Source organism: Chrysochloris asiatica, unplaced genomic scaffold (assembly GCF_000296735.1).
Source record: "Chrysochloris asiatica unplaced genomic scaffold, ChrAsi1.0 scaffold00006, whole genome shotgun sequence".
Lineage (NCBI taxonomy): Eukaryota > Metazoa > Chordata > Mammalia > Afrosoricida > Chrysochloridae > Chrysochloris > Chrysochloris asiatica.
In genome coordinates this window covers 22,514,891-22,535,486 of record NW_006408524.1, presented here as the reverse complement: position 1 = coordinate 22,535,486, position 20,596 = coordinate 22,514,891, and the positions used below count along the sequence as shown (strand labels likewise).

Genomic DNA, 20,596 nt, shown 5'->3' with positions numbered 1-20,596 from the left:
AAAAAAAAAAAGTTACAAAAGGCGGCATGTGCCAAGGGGAATTTCATTTTTAAAGGGAAAAATAATCTAAATGGAAGGGAAAAATAAACATTTTAATTCAAATAAGTAAAAACTTTAGGAGTAGGTTGTTGTTTATATTCATAGAATCTCATGAACATTTTTTTTCCTTTTGTTTAGCAGCCAAATGCCCAACCCACTGCACCACCAGTTTCTTTACTTCCTGACCACTAACACTGAATTGCTACTCCTTCCTCATTTATCCACTAGCCCAATCCCTTTCATTATTTTTTTTTAAATGCTTTATTACGAATTATGTGATAGTTTACATAGGAGGACATTAGCTTCACATTGATCCTGTCATATATCGTTTCTTTGCCATGGTTACAATCCCTTCCATGCATCATCCATCAACCAAAGGGTACACCCCACAAGCCTGCCCCCTGGTCTTCCACATACCACCCCTCTCCCTCTCCAGATCCGAAGTCTCCAGCTGCTCCATCTCCCTATGTCATCGTCTCTGCCTCCATCCCTGGCATCACTGCTTCTGTGGATAGGGTTCCGTTTGTCTGCTCTTCTCCTTTGATGATCCCAGGGACCTCCGCTCCTAGACTGCAAGGTTAATTACTTCCCTCCCATTTTTAAATGACAGGAATCAAATTACAAATAAAAGAAAATCACCTTTGGAGGACCCCAGAACTATGGCTCTCAACCACCCTTCAGGTCTGGAAAGGAACTCACCTCTGTGGCCCAATTTTAAACTAAACATTAGATAAGCATAGGGGAACAACAACCTTAGTCAGGTATGCTCACCTGTCAATCATTCAAGATCAAAGGAACCACATTTACCTCAGGACAGCGTTCAGAAGGGTTGGGAAGGAGGGCGGACTGTAAATAGGAAGTACATGGAGGATGTGGGATAACTGTTGTTACATGGAGGGGACGGTAATCATTGAATGATACAAGGTGTATGGCTTGTTGAATGTAAAGGTGACAGTCTGCTCTGTGAACTTCTACTCAATTCACAATAAAAAAGTTTCAATAAAAAGGAAGTCACTTCTGTTGTATGTAATCTGGCAAGTCCCTAAAACAGAAAGTAATGGGAGCGACTCTTTTACCTTGTAATTATTCATGATTTCAGTTAACCACGGCTTGACTGACTTCACTGTGTCTTCTCGCAAGTATTTTTCAACCTCAGTTCCATCGTTAAAAGTCCGGTTTCCTACATGGAGCGCTTGCCTCACTTCTGGGAGTGACAGAAATTTCCCATAGTAAGTTTGGTCTTCAGGTTCCTGGCAGAAGAGAGTGTTAGAACGAGATTAAGGAATTGTGTGCTGGGCCAAGGAAAAAACTACACATTTCTCATAACAAATAACATGAAATGTGACTTGTGACATGACAAATAACTCCCTGCCCTTGAAATGTTAACTTGGAGGGTTTTGAGGTAATTTAACAACAAATCTGGATGAGTTCCATATTCTCAGAGGCAGTCCCCAATGAAAACACTGGACTTTCCGTTTCAGAAGTGAATCTTACATAACCTGTGACTCTAACAAGCCTATGATACGCAACGATGCTGGACAAGGAAAGAGATGAGATTATCATAATCCATTGGTTCTATTGAAAAACAAAACACTGCAGCCGTGGAGTCGATTTCCCATGAGGGTTCAGAGTAGACCTACCTCATAAGGTTCCCAAGGCTGTGTTGCTGTAGGATAAGCACTGGACTGCTAATTGCAAGGTAATTTGTTCAAACCCATCAACCAGTCCTAGGAAACCCTATACAGGGTCACTATGAGTCAGAACCAACTCCATGGTTCTTAACAACAACCAATCTTTACAGGAATAGGCAACTTTATCTTTCTCCCATGGAGCTGCTGGTGGGTTTGAACTGTCAACCTTTTAGTTAGCAGCCCAATGCTTAACACTGGGCTCTATGGAAGGAAGGTCAAATGAACTCCAGTAGGACCAGATGATGGTGTTGTGGATTAGAAGTTGAGGACTTTTCTTCCTCCTTATTCTGTTGCTTCATTAAAACTAAACATGAAATACCAGCTGGCTATAATCTAAGGAGTAAACTATACCAGAGACAAAAACAGATGATACTTTTAAAAACAACTAAAGGCACAAGTAAAACTGTTCATGTGCCTGATTTATAAAACAACACTGCATAAAAATTCCTATAATTTTTATTACATTAAAAGGGGGAGAAATAGTCAATCTTACTGTAAAAATTTCAAGTTAAAAAGCAGAAAAAGACTATTAGGGTTTGAGTTCATGCATCATGCCCATCTTTTGCTAATTATGAATTATCCTATTTTGCAAAGAAAAAAATGTAATCAGAAATTATGCTTCTCTCTTGCCTGCAATATGTCTTTTGCTTGGCAAAACCTAATTCCCAAACCACAAGATTGGAGAATTCCACTGAAATGAGATTTATATTTTATTTATAAAATAGTTCAAAATAAAGCAATTAAAAAACTGAATGTATTATTATATACACTAGACCAAGATCACACAAATCCAATCCATTACTTTGGCTCCCTTTCTTTTATTTGATTAATTCTACAGAAAACACATCAACTTTGGCCTATTTTAATGAAAGAAACTACTTGAATACTTTCAGAAATATTCCAGAGGGCTTGAAGTGAGGACCATATGAAATATACTAAACATCTCAAATTACAACTAAGACAAAGCAAATATTTTCATAAAGACTTCAGCAGTTCTGATTTAAACTTGCTTAAATACAGAATAAAGAATGTGGGCATTTTCAAGAAACTCACTAGCTACTTGGAATTCTGGGACCGTATACCCAGAAATTCAATTCCGGACTATGTACTTCACCAAAGGGCCTCATTAAAAGAAGCTTCACCGGAGGATAATGTGCTAATCAGAAATTGTTTTGAGTTGTCTGAAATGATACACACTTTTGATAGTCAGATTATCATGCATACAATATTGGCGAGGAAAAAACAAACGGGTCTTCTTATAGGTTAGTAGATGAAACCATGAAATCCAATTCAGACATATCATGTATCTAGATTAAAGTCAGCTATAATATTTCCCAAATCAAAGGAAATTTGATATGCCTAAAGACTTAATCAAACATTATTATGATTTTTAAAATATTGTAATTACCGTGCACTGTAAAAAGTTATAATAATTAGTACATCCTGTAGCATTCTCGAAGTACGAAGGTTCATTTGATAAGTCACCATCTAGCAGTCTATCCAATATCTAGGTTGGAAAAGAAGGGAGAAAAAGAGAAGGAAAATAATTAGGGGGGGTGAAAATATATAGGTGCTTTGTCATGTAATATTCAATAACCTTCTCATAGCATAGTGGTTACGAATCAGGCTGCTAATCTCATGGTCAGCAGTTTGAAACTACCAGCTATTCCATGGGAGAAAGATGAGGCTTTCTGCTCCCATAAATATTTACAGCCTTGGAAACCCTGCAGAGGGTCACTATGAGTCGGAACTGACTCCACGGCACATAATAACAACAGCCTTCTCATTCCTTCATTTAACAAATCATCATTCAACAACCACAAGGTTGATGGTTCAAACCCACCAGCCACTCTTTGGAAGCCCTAGACTGGGTCACCATGAGTTGGAATTGACTCAACATCACTTAACAACAGTAACCTCAAAGTGACTGGAAGAAAGCTCATAACCTTATAGATTTCTCCTGCCCTTAGCTGGCAACTGTGTATTTCCTACCAACTCCAGAATCCTTCTCTGTGTAGGCATTGTCCTAGGTATTGGAGTAATTAATAATAAAACAGTGTACTTTCTGCCTCGAAGAGTTTATGTTCTAGAAAGAGACAATAAGTGATCTAAATGGGTGAGATGGGTAGTATGCCAGAGAGTGATCCGTGCTAAGGAGCAAAATAAAGATGAGAAGACAGATAGGAAGTGTCTGTGCTTGAATGCCTGGGTCGTTCAAAAGGAGTTCCCTTAGAAGTTTGGCATTTGAGTAAAGACCTGTTAAAAGGAAGGGAGGGAGCCAATGACAACATCTGGAGAAAGGAAACAGCAAACCCAAAGGTGCTGACTGTGGGAATTGGCTCTGTGGGAAAAAGGTGCCTTTCCATGGATGTAGACCACTCACCCCCAGAACTAAGAACAATAGCAGAGTGTGTGGACACAGATGAAGGCTCCTGGGGTTGGTGGAAGTTCTCTTTGGACTGCTAACACAGCCCTAAAACACACAGATGTCAGCTAAGGACAAGAGAAGTCAACATGATTATGACTTTCCCTCCAGCCGCTTTGTATGGGGGAGTGTTGTCATTGTTAAGTGATGTTGAGGCAATTCCAACTTATAGTGACCTTGTCTTGGGTTTCTAAGGAGCAGTTGGTGGGTTTGAACCATCAACCTTGTGGTTAGCAGCCCAATGCTTATCCTACAGAGCCACACCAGGAGTCCATGGGAGGTGTGGTGGTGGTTGTTTGTGTACCATGGAGTTGGTTCCAACTCATAGCAATCCTACAGAGAGTTTCAGAGGCTGCAATTCTTTATGGGAGCAGAAAGACGCATCTTTCTCCTGTGGAGCAACTGGTAGATTCGAACTGCCAACCTTGTGGTTAGCAGTCCAGTTTATAATCCCTTATGCTACCAGGGCTCCTTATGGTGGGGTGGGGTTTGTGTGTGTAGAGAGTTGGATTTAACCAGGGCTGTGCTTTAGCCAAAGAACTATGAGGAAGTGTGAAAAGGGCATGGAGTTGGGGAATGTGTGTAATGATTAACCTTGGGTTTCAGTTGGGTAATTAGAGAATCAGGACTATAGAGGAGGCAGTAGGGTCAGTGGGTTGAAAAACGATGGGGTTGAAGGCCTGTTAGAGGTGTATTAGGAGAAGCCAGTCAAAATGAAGGCTGTGAGTAGATGGAGAAAGGAATGCTTGAATTTGGGGCTGTGGAGTGATGGCTGGTTTTCTGGTAATGGGAATGAGTGGTTCAGGGTAAAGAGGAGAATAAAATCACTGACACAGAAGAAGCTGAGGAACTGAAACACCAAGTACTAAAAGGATCCTCAATGTAAAATATCGAAATCACCAGGAATGATGACAAGAAAAATGGTGGAGATAGTGACAGTCAGGCAGGGGTTAAAATACTCAGCAAATGAGCAATCCAGGTGCTGGCAGGTCACCTCCAGGAGAAGTAGTGGGTGTTATCATCTGAGGAGATAAGAGTCAAAGCTTAATGTTTTAGAGAGATGGAGAGAGAATGATCTGGAAGAAGCAAAGAGGGCCCTTTCTCTCTGAACCAGGTAGGACCAAGAATGTAGGGAGGAAAATAGCAACTGCTTGAAAGAACTGCTTGGGAGGCATCGTCATCCAGGAGAGCCAGGTTTGGGTAGAGCAAGAAGATAAAGAGACTGAGGATCTAGACATCTTTTGATGATGTCATTGGGTTGTAAGGAACAGTTGTGGAAAATGTTCTGAAAATTAATTCAGTGCATCTAAAACAACATCTATCAAGTATGAATTAGGTTTTTTACTAGACAAGCCATTATTAACTTTGTTTTACAGATGAAGAAACTGCAGCACATAAAGATTAAGTAACTTGCCAGAGACAGTCACTAGTAAGTGTCAGAGGTGAGCTCCAAACTCAGGCATGGCCCTTCAGTCTACAAGCTCAACCATACACACAGTGGGCCTCAGATGTAGGACTGTGGCACATTCTAGGCTTCCATTCCTTCTGGTCATGTTTTTGTTTTTCATATAAAATCTCATTATTTTATTTGATTAGTTTTCTTTTTCAAATATGCAAGAACTTAACTTATCCGAGTTAATACTGCCTCAGGTGGGGAGGAGGAATTAGTGACTACCGTATGAGCATTCTTTAGCAGTGCTCCCTTGCTGAAGGCCCCCGCTTGTGGTTGGAATGGTTGAGTCAACTGCACTGCATGGACTCTGGCTGATGACTGAGAGGGAGCAAGAAATCAGCCAAAGCTCCATGTGACTTGCCAAGCTATGCTACATGTCCTATCTTATCTTACGTCTAGAAAATGGGCTGCCCTTTATCCTCACACAAAAACAGCATCTGCTTGTCAATCCCTGATTCCACAAGACTCGGTTAGCCTAGAGGAGATCTCTTTGTCTAATTTGTCCACCCCAAGGGATAGGCTATAGATTAGCAATGGATTCCCAAAACAGAGTATTTTTGGAACTCATATTCAGAAAATATCATCAACGTCGATGGGAATGTCAAAATCACCCTTTAAGAATGTATTTGGAAACCTGGCGTAGTGCTGTGGGCTAATGTGCTGGACTGTAAAGTCAGCTTGAACCACAAGGTTGGTGGTTTAAGCTCACCAGTCACTCCTTGGAAACCCTATACAGGGTCGCTATGGGTCGGAACCGACTTGACGGCACTCAACAACAAGACTATTTGATTTTTCAAAAAGTCAAAATCATTTGCAGTTAGACAAATAAGGTGGGTGGTCAAATGCTGTTAAGCATAACTAAAGCGTATTTCATAAAGGAACTCTATGATCCAGAATGCTGCCATCAAATGAGAGAGACTCATTGGGACCAGAGATTGGATGTTTTACATGCCACAGAATCTCTTAAGATGTCTGAGGATGTTAATAGAATGCCTGACAGTGAAGCAGAAATAACCCCTACTGCCATCAAGTAAGGAGTCCTGGTGTGGCGTAGTGGTTACGACTCGGGCTGCGAACCTTAAGGTCAGCGGTTTGAAATTACCAGCTGCTCCGCGGGAGAAAGATGAGGCTTTCTTCTCCTGTAACGATTTACACCCTCGGAAACCCTGTACAGGGTCGCTATGGGTCGGAACCGACTCGACGGCACTTAACAACAACAACAACAAGCCATCAAGTAAGGAGTCCTGGTGTGGCGCTGTAGGTTAATGAGCCAGACCGCAAAGCCATTTGAACTGCAAGGTTGGCGGTTCAAGCTCACCAGCTGCTCCTCTGAAACCCTATACAAGGTCACTATGGGTCGGAACCAACTCGAAGGCACTTCACAACAATAACAATCCATCAAGTAAATTCTGTCTCATACTGGCCGTACAGTTTCTGAGGCTGTAAATCTTTATAGAAACAGACTGTCTTATCTTTCTCTCTCGGAGCAGCTGGTGGGTTCAAGCCACCAACATTCATTTAGCAGCTCAACACTTAACTCATTGTGCTACCAGGGCTCTTTGAAGCAGAAAGACTGGGGTGGAAACTGGGGCAGGGGTGGGGGTGGGGAGGAAATCATTCTAGTCCCAGGCCTGCCTGGGCCTTTGTGTGGCCTTTGGCAATTCATTAGGCCTCAGTGTCCTCAAGTATCAGTAAAATGTGTGTGTATGTGTATGTGTGTGTGTGTGTTGGAGGATAGAAGAGGGTGTAGGAGATGATACATAATCCCCTCCAGCTTTGACTTACTGCTTTCAAATTGACTAAGTGATTAACTAAATATTTAAGGAATCAGAGAAGCAAACAGGCATTATTACATAAGCTTAGAATTTTGACATTTGCTTGCTCCTGGGTTTCAGGATTTGTTGGGAGTATTTCCCTGTCAACAGTGAAACATATTTCACCATCAGTTGCTTACGTTCCTATTATCATTTTGCCTGTTTTTCTTGAAAAAGCAGATTTATTAATGTCTAATTTCACCATTCAAGATATTGACCCAGTGGATACAAAGATATTCTGTATATTTAGGAGTTTATTTTTAAATTGTGGGGTGTTGATCATTGTTGTTTTTATGACTCTGACTTGGTTCCATTTCACTTCATTGGCTATCTTCTCATAACATCTCTGATGACTTCAAATATATTAACATTCACCAGTTTCACAAATCCTGTGGGGTCTGGGTTGCTGCTTCTTGTACTGTGGAATTTTTCTTCTGTCTTTGTCCCTTTGGGCCTATCAAATGCTCTTGCTTTTGACATTGCTTAATCCTTGCTTGCGTCTTTAAAAACATATCAAATGCCTCACTTCCAGATTGGTCTCATGTCACATACAAATGTGATATTGATTCACTCTTTCTTACCCTCTCTCCTTACCACAGCAGATCACTGAAAACTCATTTTGAAGATATTGTCATTGCAAGTTGAATCACGATCCTACATGTCCCTGATAAGCTCCTATCCCCTTTACATTTACACTTGCACCAGGACATCTAAATCAACACTTGTAGTCACATCTGGGGTCTAACATAGAGAAAGGTGAGCTGTTAGCATCCCAATAGTGGGTTGCTTTCCTTCCTAATTCCAGCCGCACAGCCTGCTGTTGTCCAAATTCCTGGTAGGAGAATCACTGCCTGAGGGAATTTTCAGGAAGTGCCCTGGCACCATGCTTGTAAAACGCAGCATAATTTCTTGTTACCTCCTTGCTCCCTAAGTTGTTGTGTCTTCTGGTTTTATCAGAACCAGCTGACTTCCACTGCCTAGAAGACTATTAGTATTAAGATCCAGCCTTAATAACAACAATGACGTTAGATGTATTGTTATAGGATGTGATTCTAGTCACAAGGTTGTTGTTGTTGTTAAGTGTCACCAAGTCAGTTTCGACCCATCTCGACCCTGTATAGGGATTCTGAGGCTCTGAGTCATCGAGGGAGCAGAAAGCCTCATCTTTCTGCCGTAGAGCAGTTGGTAGGCTCAAACCGCAGATCTTATGGTTCACAATCTAAATCTAGTGCTTATCATATGGAATCACTGCGCTCAATTAGCAACCTCAAAATTCAATGATTGACTCATTTACTAAGGTGTCATATATGATGATTCTATAGTAAACAGGGCAGAAACTCCTAAGGATGATTGTTCACATGACCTTGGTGTGCATTACATGACCTTGGTCAAAGAAGCATAATGTCTTGTACCCTAAATTTAGTATATTCTTACATTTCAAAGAAACAAAAATAGGGAGATGCCATTAAAAGACACTGGAATTTTCCACAGACTTTTTGAAACTCCTTCATCTAACTAATTTGTTTGACTCTCAAATTTGATTTTAAGGGAGCAATATAGTAACATTCACAAATACCAATGACTCTTTGTAAAAATTTTCCATATACTACACTTTGTAATCTCTGTTCCTGATGCATGGGAACATGTGATATTTGTTACACACTGTGGTCATTTCTGCAGCTGAAACTCTGCTTGTGGCTATCACCCTCTGAAGGGCTCAGAACACATGTGGAAACATATGCATCTACTTCCTTTATTGCCTGCCTTCTGATTTCCATATGATTGGCTATGCCTGTAGGGCCCACCAAGAATTTAAAGAAATCAAAACAGTTCATGAAACACTGAGTTACAAAAATTCTCAAAGGCAATCTCAGGTAATTCAAAGAAACAATGACAGTCCTTTTCTTCATTAGCATTCTACTCATTTCACTTCATCATCTACAACCACACAGCATAGCAGATACCCTCTCTAACCAAACAAAGGGAAAGAATAAAAGATACAAAGCAAAACATGGTGCTTCTATTGACCCCTTCTCTGCTCACATGGTTTTAATTGCTCAAGGGCAACCCAGGGCCCCAAAACTCACTTCAAAGGCCTCCGTCCAGTTTCCCTCCTTGATGTGTTTTACACACTCATCACACTGGTTCTGGAAGTACTTTCCCTGCCCTTCATCCAACAAGCCAATTTGGTACAGGAATTCTGAATAGCCCCCTATAATCTAAGAAAAAAAGAGACAAACACAAACATCACAAAGAAAGAAAGGGAGAAGTTAGGGTAGACCATTTGTCTGCTGAAAGAACTCTTCCTTGTGAATCTTGAACTGGAATTAGCCAAACACAAACACTCACACACACACACTCACACACACATGCATTTACTGGCACCCATAGTAAACCAAGACTGACACAGAAAGTTGACGCCTTAAGACATTTGGTAAAAATTAGAAGTTCAAGTCATTAGAAAGTCAGTTGAGCAATGGGATCGCCCTTTATCCCATGAGGCCCCCTCCATCCCATAAAGGGGATTCAATCTCTTTATGACACAAAATGGAAAGAAAAAGGAGACACCTACTGATACTGGATCAGAATATGCATCTCCAATAGCAATGCCTTTCAAGTGGATCTTCAGCTCTGCCGAGGGGTTGAAGGTATGGATGTAGTGCGCAATGGCAGGCACATATTTCCCTGCATAAGACTGAGAAAGGTACATGTTAAAATGGACAGTCACAAATTGATACTAGTAAAATGATATGCACTTGTTGTTGTTGTTGTTAGGTGTCATCGAGTGGGCACCGACTCATAGCGACCCTATGCACAACAGAACGAAACACTGCCTGGTCCTGAGCCAACCTCATAACCATTGCTACACTTGAGCCCATTGATGCTGCCACTTTGCCAATCCATCTCGCTGGGGGGGGGGGGGTCTTCCTTGTTTTCTCTGACCTTCTACCTTACCAAACATGATATCCTTCTCCAGTGACTGGTCCCTCCTGACAAGGAGCTCTGGTAGGATAGTGATTACGAATCAGGCTACTAAACTCAAGGTCAGCAGTTCAAAACTACCATCAGTTCTGTGGGAGAAAGATGAGACTTTCTGCTCCCATAAGGATTTACAGCACGTAACCACCACGCCTTCTCTCTCTTTGATATGCACTTAACCGAGTTAAAATAATAACGAAGCAGCAATATATATACCATCTATTTCTTAACACGTTGCAAATTCCACAAAAGCGAAGAGCACTGTCTCACTTCTTTTGTAGCCTCAAATAACATCGAGGAAGCCACAGAGTAAATGCACAATCCATAATAAGTGAACATTCTCATTTCCTTCTGAAATAAAGTAACATGAACCGGAGCACACATTTCTGTCACTCATGGGGCTTTTCATACCAGAAAATTCCATTAAAAGCTTTATTAAAGAAAAGAGTCCTGAAGTCTCAAAACAGGATTTCTAAATCTATAAGATGATGGAAAATCAGAAATTAATATATATTAAGTCAGTAGGAGAGGAAGAAAGGAAAATCATTTTTACTAAGATTGTCACTTAAACTTATCTCAGTATTTTGAAACCTTTACCAGCACAAGGTCCTTTTCCAAGATCAAAATTGTTTATGGATATTGTTTCCCCCAATCGACCAAAGAAGGAGAAGGAAAAAACCAAGCTACTACAGATTCAATAATATTTTCAATTTGTTGTAGTTTTCCATCAGTGACATGTCCACTTGGGTGTCTAATAGCATACGTTCACAGTGAAGTTCCCAACCTCCAAGCCTCCACTCCTGTTACAGGAAACATTCAGATCAAACATCTTGGTGCCATCTTGCTATTGCTCTTACTCTCATATCTCACAAAAATCCATCCCCTCTGCCTGTTGTTGCTAGGTACTTCCCAGTCGATTCCAACTCATACTCTGTAGGCAGAGTAGAACTGCTTCACAGGATTTTCTTTTGCTCAGTGTTCTACCCATGATGACAACAACTAGAATTGTCAGTTCTATGACTTCTCTGACCTAAGTGACCACAGATGTTCTAGGAAACCCCTGAAATTAGAACACCAACCTTCTAAGATGGCATTCTGGTTTTGTAAAAGCTCGGCTCAGCACTTAAAGCAATTAGAAAAGGAAAGACCCAAAATGCAACCAGAAATCATTTCAACACACATTATTTCAGAATTTGACAGTGACTTTCAAATGAGGGACTGAGCCAGATAAATATGTTTACCTAACACAACCATTTCAACTGCCATAGGACTCAACACATCTAGGTTACTATTCCTTTTTAACAGTTGGAGAAGCACCTAGCTGCCATTTCTAACACTGTTCGCCTTAGTTGATTTTTCCCATGGTTCCTCTGACAAGAAGGACCAGAGATTTCAGGGTGCATTTGTTCATGCTTATATTTGCCGGAGTTTGCAGGAGCAATAAACCTATCTTCCTCTTGCATCACAGGGATCTCAGAGTTCAGCTCGCAGTGTTTTATTTCCCCCATGAGAAAAAAAGGTCTCAACATAGCAGTTGAATAGTACTTTCGAATCTTGGTCTGCATTCTCTCTGAGTTTTTAAACGAGTTTTGGAACTGCCTAATGGAAATCATGTTAGGAGCACATTATACTTGTAAAAATAGTCTAGAGAGAATGTAATGCTTGGTTAATTATCCAGATGTGTGAAAACACAATGAAGTTGGACTTAAAGAAACTTGTAATTGTGTAGTCTGTCTGACTCTCCCTTCTCACATCTTTCAACAACATTCATAGCTGACTTACTGTACCCTGCCACCCTGTAACTTTTAAGGGAGGAAAAAAGATTCCGTATCTAAGAATCAAGCTTCAGTCCGCTCCTCCAGGCAAAAAAATAATAGTGTCAGAGAATAACACTATAATGGAAACAATGTCCTCTTAGGAATTTCGCATATGTTAGCACTTAGTATTGTTTAAGCTCCTCTCCCATCAGCTGCATTTCTTACTGAAGTATAGTAGAAAAAGGAAGGAAAAAACAAAAAGAATGCATACTCATTCTTCTGCCTGGCTTCTGGGTATGCCCTATATAGCGTAACGTCCAGAACTTTATCTGTGATGATGAGCAATGACCCAAATGCACACAAAGTTTCACGATCGGCAATCCTAGTTGCCCTCAAGTCTGCCTGGCAACTGAAGAAGTGGGGTAGTTGGCAGCCTCAGCAATGGTATGTTGAGGAAGGTCAAGGTCATTAGAAGCCTTCTTCCTTGTTCTGTGTTAATCCCCTTCCCTAGTCATTCTGCCTGGAATGACGGTCTCTTTGAAGGATTCACTTCTGGGCATCTGTGTCTGCCTCCATGTCCTTAGAAGAACCAAAATGGGTTGCCCTCGTGAAGAGAATCACATGAGTACTTTGTCCCCTAGCTTCTCCCATGCAAGGGACTCCCAACTTCCAGACACAGACTGTGTGGTTCAGCCACCTCCATTTCTGGGAGGCGAGCAGAGGGCACAAGAGGATATACCTAGAAGAGCTTTTGATGCACATATTGAAAGCTCAGGGTCACTGAATAGACTCAGACTCATGGCAACCCCATGTGTTATGGGGTAGAACTGCTCATGGGGGTTTCTTAATGCAGTCTTTACAGAAGCAGACTGACAGGCTTCTAGAGGTGGGTTCGAACCACTAGCCTTTCAATCAGTAGCTAAGCACAAAATGTTTGTGCCACCCAGGGACCTTCCATACACTGAAAATCCAACACAAAAAAACAAACCTAGTGAAAACCCTAAGCTTAATGGAGTCGCACAAGATGCAGCAACCAAGAGGACAAGATGATGCTAGAGCGACCTCTTGACTTCATTTAGCCTTGGGTGGAAGTTCACTTCACTCAGCATTATTATATTCTCTGAGGGGAGAAGAGGTGTGGTCTTAAAATGGCCAGCTTGGAAAACTAATGAATGAGGAAAGCTGAAACTTTAGTGTTGTGGTAATCTCCACAACTTCCTAGACATTTCTAGACCATGCGTCATCTAATTTCAAGACCACACTGCTGCAATTAAAAAGAGAAATGGCTTCTAACAAGAATATGTCTTTATCAAAATATCTGTTTCTCTTGAATCTGAGCTTAAAAAGAAGTTTGGAAAACCTATTGGGATAGACGCAGAAAAGATTTTGACCAGTTGCCAACTTTTAGTCATATAAACATATGCAAAGATATATGCTCCCTTCCAGTGGATAGAATGTTCGCTTGTATTGAGAGAGTACTTCTTTTAAAAGAAAAATCCATTAGTGATGGGCATGGGTGGAAAAGATGCACTCCTTCCTACGCCCAGTCCCAATTTTGGAGAAACCCAGCTTGAAGCCAGGTGACTCAACCAGATGAATAAACCCTTTGTTTAAAATGGAGACTCCAGTTAATTTGACTTTTAAATAAACAGTATAAATGCACTAGGCCACAGTCAACAAACTGCGTCCTTTGTTTGCTCACTGTAGATAGGGTTCAGGAGGTTCAAGCTGCATAATAGATTTATCTTAATGTTTCCTGCCCTGAACCTAGACAATCTAATCAAGTACTTGGTCCAGCATGGTAGTTCACTTCAGACAAAGCTTATAATGATTTCCGACTTAACTCATAGCTGTTTCCACGCAACCAAAGAATCGATAAAATATGTGTTGATTGATTTGGATGTGCTCTTCAAAAGCCTGAGGCCATATGCCCCTGCTAAATTCTTCAAGTTGCAGCTTAAACCTTGATTTTTTTTTTTTTTCTAATACTAAACTCATTAAGTAGCCACAAACAGGTTGCAATTCTAAAAGAAAGAATTGGCAAGTACAGATGAGCCTAACTGAAAATAGGCATTTGTCATGGGCTCCGGAGTTAAAGCAATTTGAATGCAATCTCGTAAAATTCAGCAAATCCCAAGCTTTGAGAAATAATTGCATTCCAAGGACTTCAAGTCTTTATATCACTTGAAGCTTCCATATAGTCTATAAAACTTTATGATCAAAGCCACATCTTTATGATTAAAACTAAGTCTTGGCCAGAAAGTCAGAAACATCCAGCAACCAGAGAATTTCCATTTGTTGATTACACTACTAGAGATTTAAGGAGCTCTGGTAGCATAGGGGTTATGAGTCAGGCTGCTAACCTCAAGGTTAGCAGTTCAAAACTACCAGTGGCTCTATGGGAGAAAGATGAGGCTTTCTGCTCCCATAATGATTTACAGCCCTAGAAACCCTATACACAATTGGTATGAGTGGGAACCAAGTTCAGGCACATAGCCACCAGAGAGTTTGCACACAATAAAGAAGGGGAATGTTTGTCTCTGATCTACAGAATGTGGCTCTGTTTTGTTGGACGTGCAGTTCTCAGTAAAGAGAAACCAGAATCCAGAGAGCATCACAGGCAAGCAGGGTTGCATACAATCCAGCAGGGGACTACAGTCTGCAGGCTCTGGTGTCTGCCTGCTCAGGTTCCAGTCCTGGCTCCTCCACTTTCTAGCAGGATGACCTTGGTCAGGCATTCTTAACTTCTCGAAGCCTCAGTCACTTTGCCTGTACAGTGGGGGCGATAATAACAGTGCCTGCTTCATGAAGTAGCTGTGAGCATTAAAGGAGGTCATGTGTGGAAACACACTCGGCACAATGCTGCCCTATGGTCAGTTCTCAACAAATATTCCCAAACAAGATCTTACAGATACGACAGGTGAAGTAGATGCTCTCTAAGGTTTCCTCCTTGCTAATAAATTCAATAAGCATATTGTTGTTAAGTGCCATCGAGTCCGTTTCAATTCATAGAGACCCTGTGTAGGGTTTCTGATAAGTGGGCAGTAGGTTTGAACTGCCAGCCATGCTGTTAGCATTCCAGTGCTTATCCTACAGTATCACAGCCTGGGCTAATAGGACAATGACATGTTGTTCTGTGTCCTAGAGTTGGTTATGACTTTATAGTGACCCTGTACAGGAAGTTTCACCTTTCTCCCACAGAATGGCTGGTGGCCTCAAACATCCAACCTTGTGGTTGAAAGTCCAGTGTTTATCCTATAGAATCACGGCATTCCTAGGATAATGGCATTTGTTGTTAAATGCTGTTGAGTCAGTTCCCACTCTTAGTGGCCCTGTATAGGGTTTCTCTGGAGCAGCTGATGGGTCTGAACTGCCAACTTTGAGGTTTCGCAGTCCAGTGTTTCTCTTACAGTGCCACAGTAGGACTCCAGATAATGACAAACCCTACATAAAACAATTACAGCCAACTGCTAGCATGATTCTCCCACCCTATGCATTTTCTTGCAAGTCAGTGGTTGACATTCACACATAAATATCATTCTATGGGTTTGACTCTGTCCTCTATTCAATACATATGTGTTGGGAGAAAGTCACATGTGGTTTAACTTATCAAATCGCTTCTAACAGACAGTGAGCTGGTAACAAGTCATAATGATGTAACAAACAAAACTATCATGATAGGGATGGTAGACGTGTGGAATAATAGTGACTGAGCACAATCTAGCTGAGGAAAGGAAGGCTGGGTGGAAGGTAGGGCATAGGGTGGTCTTGGAAACTCAGGGAGGAGAAAGACGGATTCCCAAGGTCCAAAAACAAATCAAGCTGCGAAACGCAAGGTCAGCAATTCGAAACTACCAGTTGTTCCGGGGGAGAAAAATGAGGCTTTCTGTTCCCGTGAATATTTACAGCTTCGGAAACCCTGTACAGGGTCGCTATGAGTCGGAACCAACTCCACGGCACATAACAACAACAACAACAAAGACACAAGGTAGCAAAAGAAAGATCAGGAGAAAAAGATGAAAAGATGCTAGATATAAATATCATTGAGTTCTTGGTTTTATTTCTGGACAGTCTCGCACAATGCCACTCTCTAACATCCATTAAACACAGTGCTTACAACTTTATGAAACAAAGGCTCTGACAAACTGGCACCCTGTCACCTGAAATCCAGCAGACCATGAGAATTTCATTGAAGGTTGTCAGACAATACAGCAATTCCAGCAGGACTTCACCCATTCAAATGAAGATAAAGCATCTCACTTCTAAACTCACTAACTCATTTGTAAATAGCTTCATAGTATTGCATTTATTCTGCTTTCAGATTAACCACAGTTGCAAAATTGCTTGTCAAGAGAGTATGCCCCACTCTGCTGATCAAAAAGAGATGCCCAGTGTTAACCATATATCCTGCCATTTTGGAAGAGCTCCCATTCATTACCACAACCACCCATGAGCATGGAATCTTTTCCTGGAGAAGGACATAAAACCACAGCTCAGAGAACAATGGGAAGTCCCGCCCCCTTCTTCCTGCCACCTCCCTGACTTGCCATGAGGGCTGTTTTGCTTTAACATTGAACTGGACCCCATGCACACTTGAGAGAGTTCTAAAGTGTGCCTGTCCCTCCAGAACAAGAGCAGTCTCACTAATAGTTACTGGCTTAGAAAGGATAACACTTTTAAAGAAAGTTAATTATGTGAATTAAATGCAGCTTGATTCTCTTTTTGAAGTACATTTTTTTGTGTGTGTGTGCCTTGAGGAGGGTGATCTACAGACACATTTGTCTTTCTTTAGGGAAAATTAATTCCAGTTGGTGTTCTGGGCAGACCTGAAGAGAAAATGGGAAAGAGACAAAGCTGCTTCTTCCTTTCTCTGTCTGTCTAGCCGTCATTCCCATGGCTGTGTGGCTGAGGCGGGTCCTTTTGCATTTTGTTGTTTCCCATAGAAAAAGTCGACAAAGAACAAAAGACTTTTAATATCAACTTTGATGTTCCATCTACCTCTTCACTTTAGATGAAATTAACTATTGATGGTAGATATGATGTTAAAACAATGGAAACAAACAGAGGCGATAATTCCACACACCAACAATGATTGAGCAAGCTTCTATTAACACCTGAATCCCCACCTAATGCATCCAGGCGCAGTCTTTGGAGCCATACTGTATTAATCACGCTTCTCAGCAAGACTCATAATAATAGTCATCATGACAGTCAGGTACTATACGAAATACAAGGGGGCTCCAGAAAGTTTGTGGGACAATTCTTTTGCTCTTTAGCTCACGTTTTCCTTATATTTGAGAATTATCTAATGAAATTCACCACAAGTCTGTCAACCTGATACTGCAGTGGCTTTTGTGTTGCTTTGATGCTAGAAGCTATGTCACCTGTTTGTCCAGTATCAGAAGGATCATCCAAGGTGGTTAGGTGTCAGTGGAGCTTCTATATGAAGACCTGTGATCGATTTCTTAAAAAGAGTCAGTGAAAATCTAGGGATCACAACAGAATAGTGTCTAATACAGTGCTGGACACTGAGCCTGCTAGGTTGGAAGGTACTCAGAACACAAGTTAAGTGGCTACAACACAGGGCTGTAGCATCCCAGTCATCATGAAGATGGAATGGGTCAGGCAAAGTTACATTCTGCCATGTACATAAACTCACCATGACTTGGAGTCCACTCGATGGCAATTAACAATGAACAATATTTAACTGAACGCTCAGGCAGAATATACACTGTTGTTGTTAAGTGTCACTGAGTCAGTTCCAACTCATAGAGACCCTGTATAGGGTTTCTGAGGAACGCCTGGTGAGTTGAACTACTGGACTTGCGGTTCAAACTGGCCTTGTGGTCCAGTGCTTATCCTAAAGAGCCACACCAGGACTCCATAGTATATACATTATTAGTTCCAGACTCTCATCCGCCAGAGTTAAGGGCTTTGAATAGCTTCTGACTGACCCCTTGACAACCATGACCAAAATGAGGCTACCCTCGTTTAGTACCTGGTTAGTACTGATTTAAGTTTGAGAACCCTAAAGGTTTTACATGAAATATGGAAGGGGAATGTTTGGCTCTGTTCTAGAGAATGTGGCTCTGTTTTGTTGAACGTGCAGTTCTGAGTGGAGAGAAAGCAGAATCCAGAGAGCATCACAGGCAAGCAGGGTTGCATACAATCCAGCAGGGGACTACAGTCTGCAGGCTCTGGAGTCTGCCTGCTCAGGTTCCAGACCTGGCTCCTCCACTTTCTGGTTGGATGACCTTGGTAAGGCATTCTTAACATCTCAAAGCCTCAGTCACAGTCACTTTGCCTGTACAATGGGGCCGATAATAACAGTGCTTGCTTCATGAAGTAGCTGTGAGCATTAAAGAAGGTCATGTGTGGAAACACACTCAGCACAATGCTGCCCTATGATCAGTTCTCAACAAATATTCCCAAACAAGATCTTACAGATACGACAAGTGAAGTAGATGCTCTGCAAGGCCCCCCTTTCCCTCAGTAAATCCAATAAAGATATGTCTGCATTAATAAGATAAACTTTTGGGTGTTTAGATCCAGTACATTTACAAGGTAAAACAGTAAATCCTTCTGAGTTAATGAATTTATTTTTCATAGATAATTCTACAATGGAAGTGGCATTATTTGAGTAAATAAGAGTTCAGAAACAGAAGGGATTTTCCTTTTCTGAAAATATCTACTATATCTTTGGGGTGTGTGGTAAGAGGCAGTTAAAATGGGTTGGTACTATGCTAATCCGTAAAATCAAACCCATTGCTAGTGTCTATTCCCACTCATATTCTCCCTATAGAACAGAGTGGAATTACTCCACGGGGTTTCTAAAGCTGTGATCTTTATGGAAGCAGACTGCCACATCTTTCTCCTGCAGAGTGGTGGGTGGGTTTGAACTGGCGATCATTTGGTTAGCAGTCTAGCTCTTAACTACTAAGCCACCAGAGCTCCCTGGTACTATGTTAAAGCTATACACAGGGACTTTGAATAAATCTAAGGACTTGTCCTTCCTGATAACATGTCAAAAATATGAGAAATGAAGTCTAGCTATCTTGGCTTCTAAGGAGCATTCTTCCAACACAGATTTTTTAGTTCTTCTGGCAGTCCATGGTGCTTTCAATATTCTTCTCCAAAGCACCATAACACAAATGACTCAGTTCTTCTAAGGTCTTTTTTATTCATTGTCCAACTTTCACATGCATATCAGGTGATTGAAAATACTATGGTTTGGATCAGGCACACCTTACTTAGTCTTCAAGACATCTTTACTCTTAAAGACTTTAAAGAGGTCTTGTGCAGCAGATTTGTCTAATGCAACAAGTCGTTTGATTTCTTGACTACTGCTTCCATGAATGTTGATTGTGGACCCAAGCAAAACGAACTCTTTGACAACTTCAATCTTTTCTCCATTTATCATCATGTTATTTATTAGTCCAGTTGTGAGGATTTTTTGTTTTCTTGACATTAAGGTGCAATCCATACTGGAGACTTTACTTCCATCAAGCAAGGTTGTCACTTGCATGCAAAAGAATGCTGACTGGTACACCTTTATTCATCCTTCAAAACCCAGTTTAATTGTCACCTCCTATGCTTGGCTATTCCTGCATATTACATTTTGAGATGTAGCTATTCTTACTCTCTTCTGTTTTATTATTCCTGGCTGTGTAGCTACTTCTCTAGTTGTACTTTTCATTCTTTATTGTAATTATTATTATTAGATCTTCAGTTTTAGGACAAGGCCAATGCCTTAGTAATCATCGAGTTCCCAATGCTTGGCCAATACCTCAGACATAGTAGATAATCAATATATGTTTATTAGATTTCATTGCCTTTTCACTGAACTTGTATCCTTCAATGCAATTCTAATGTAATTCCCATTACATCAGAATTATAATCCTAACTCTTTACCATGATCTATAAGGCCTTACATTATTTGCCTGCCTCTTATATCTCAGTTACTCCCACATTGGCTTCATGCTTTTTCTTGAGCAAAGCAAATCTGTTCCCAGTTCAGAGCCTTTGTACTTACTGTTCCTCCTTCTGGGAAATCTATACTTTCAGATATTGCAGGGATCACTCCAACCACACCATTCAACTATCACCATACCACAGAGGTCTTTCCTCACCATCTTACCCAACACATCCATCACGCTCCAAATTTTCCATACTTGATCCTTCTTGATGATGCTGATCATTACACCTAACATTGTTCGTTGTTGTTAAGTGCTGTTGAGTCCGTTCCAACTCATAGCAACCCTGTCTAGAGTTTCTGAGGAGCCAGCTGATGACTTTGAACTGCAGACCTTGTGATTCAAACTGATCTTATGGATCAAACCTTGTGGTCCCCAGTGTATTATCTTGCAGTGCTGCACCAGGACTCAAAATATTATAGAATATAATATTAATTTCTTTTTTTTTTTTAAATCACTTTCTAA

At 41.0% G+C, this 20,596-nt stretch overlaps 1 protein-coding gene across 1 annotated transcript in view; it reads right to left on the bottom strand.

Annotated features, from left to right (window-relative positions):
• Positions 1 to 20,596, bottom strand: part of CPVL (carboxypeptidase, vitellogenic-like) — a 162,996-nt gene that overhangs the window by 82,215 nt on the left and 60,185 nt on the right. Inside the window, exons 7-10 of the mRNA XM_006832276.1 lie at positions 9,995 to 10,117; positions 9,510 to 9,641; positions 3,139 to 3,237; positions 1,116 to 1,289 (exon numbers count right to left, since the gene is read on the bottom strand). Coding sequence (XP_006832339.1) covers positions 1,116 to 1,289; positions 3,139 to 3,237; positions 9,510 to 9,641; positions 9,995 to 10,117 — 528 coding nt within the window. The remainder of the gene's footprint in view (positions 1 to 1,115; positions 1,290 to 3,138; positions 3,238 to 9,509; positions 9,642 to 9,994; positions 10,118 to 20,596) is intronic.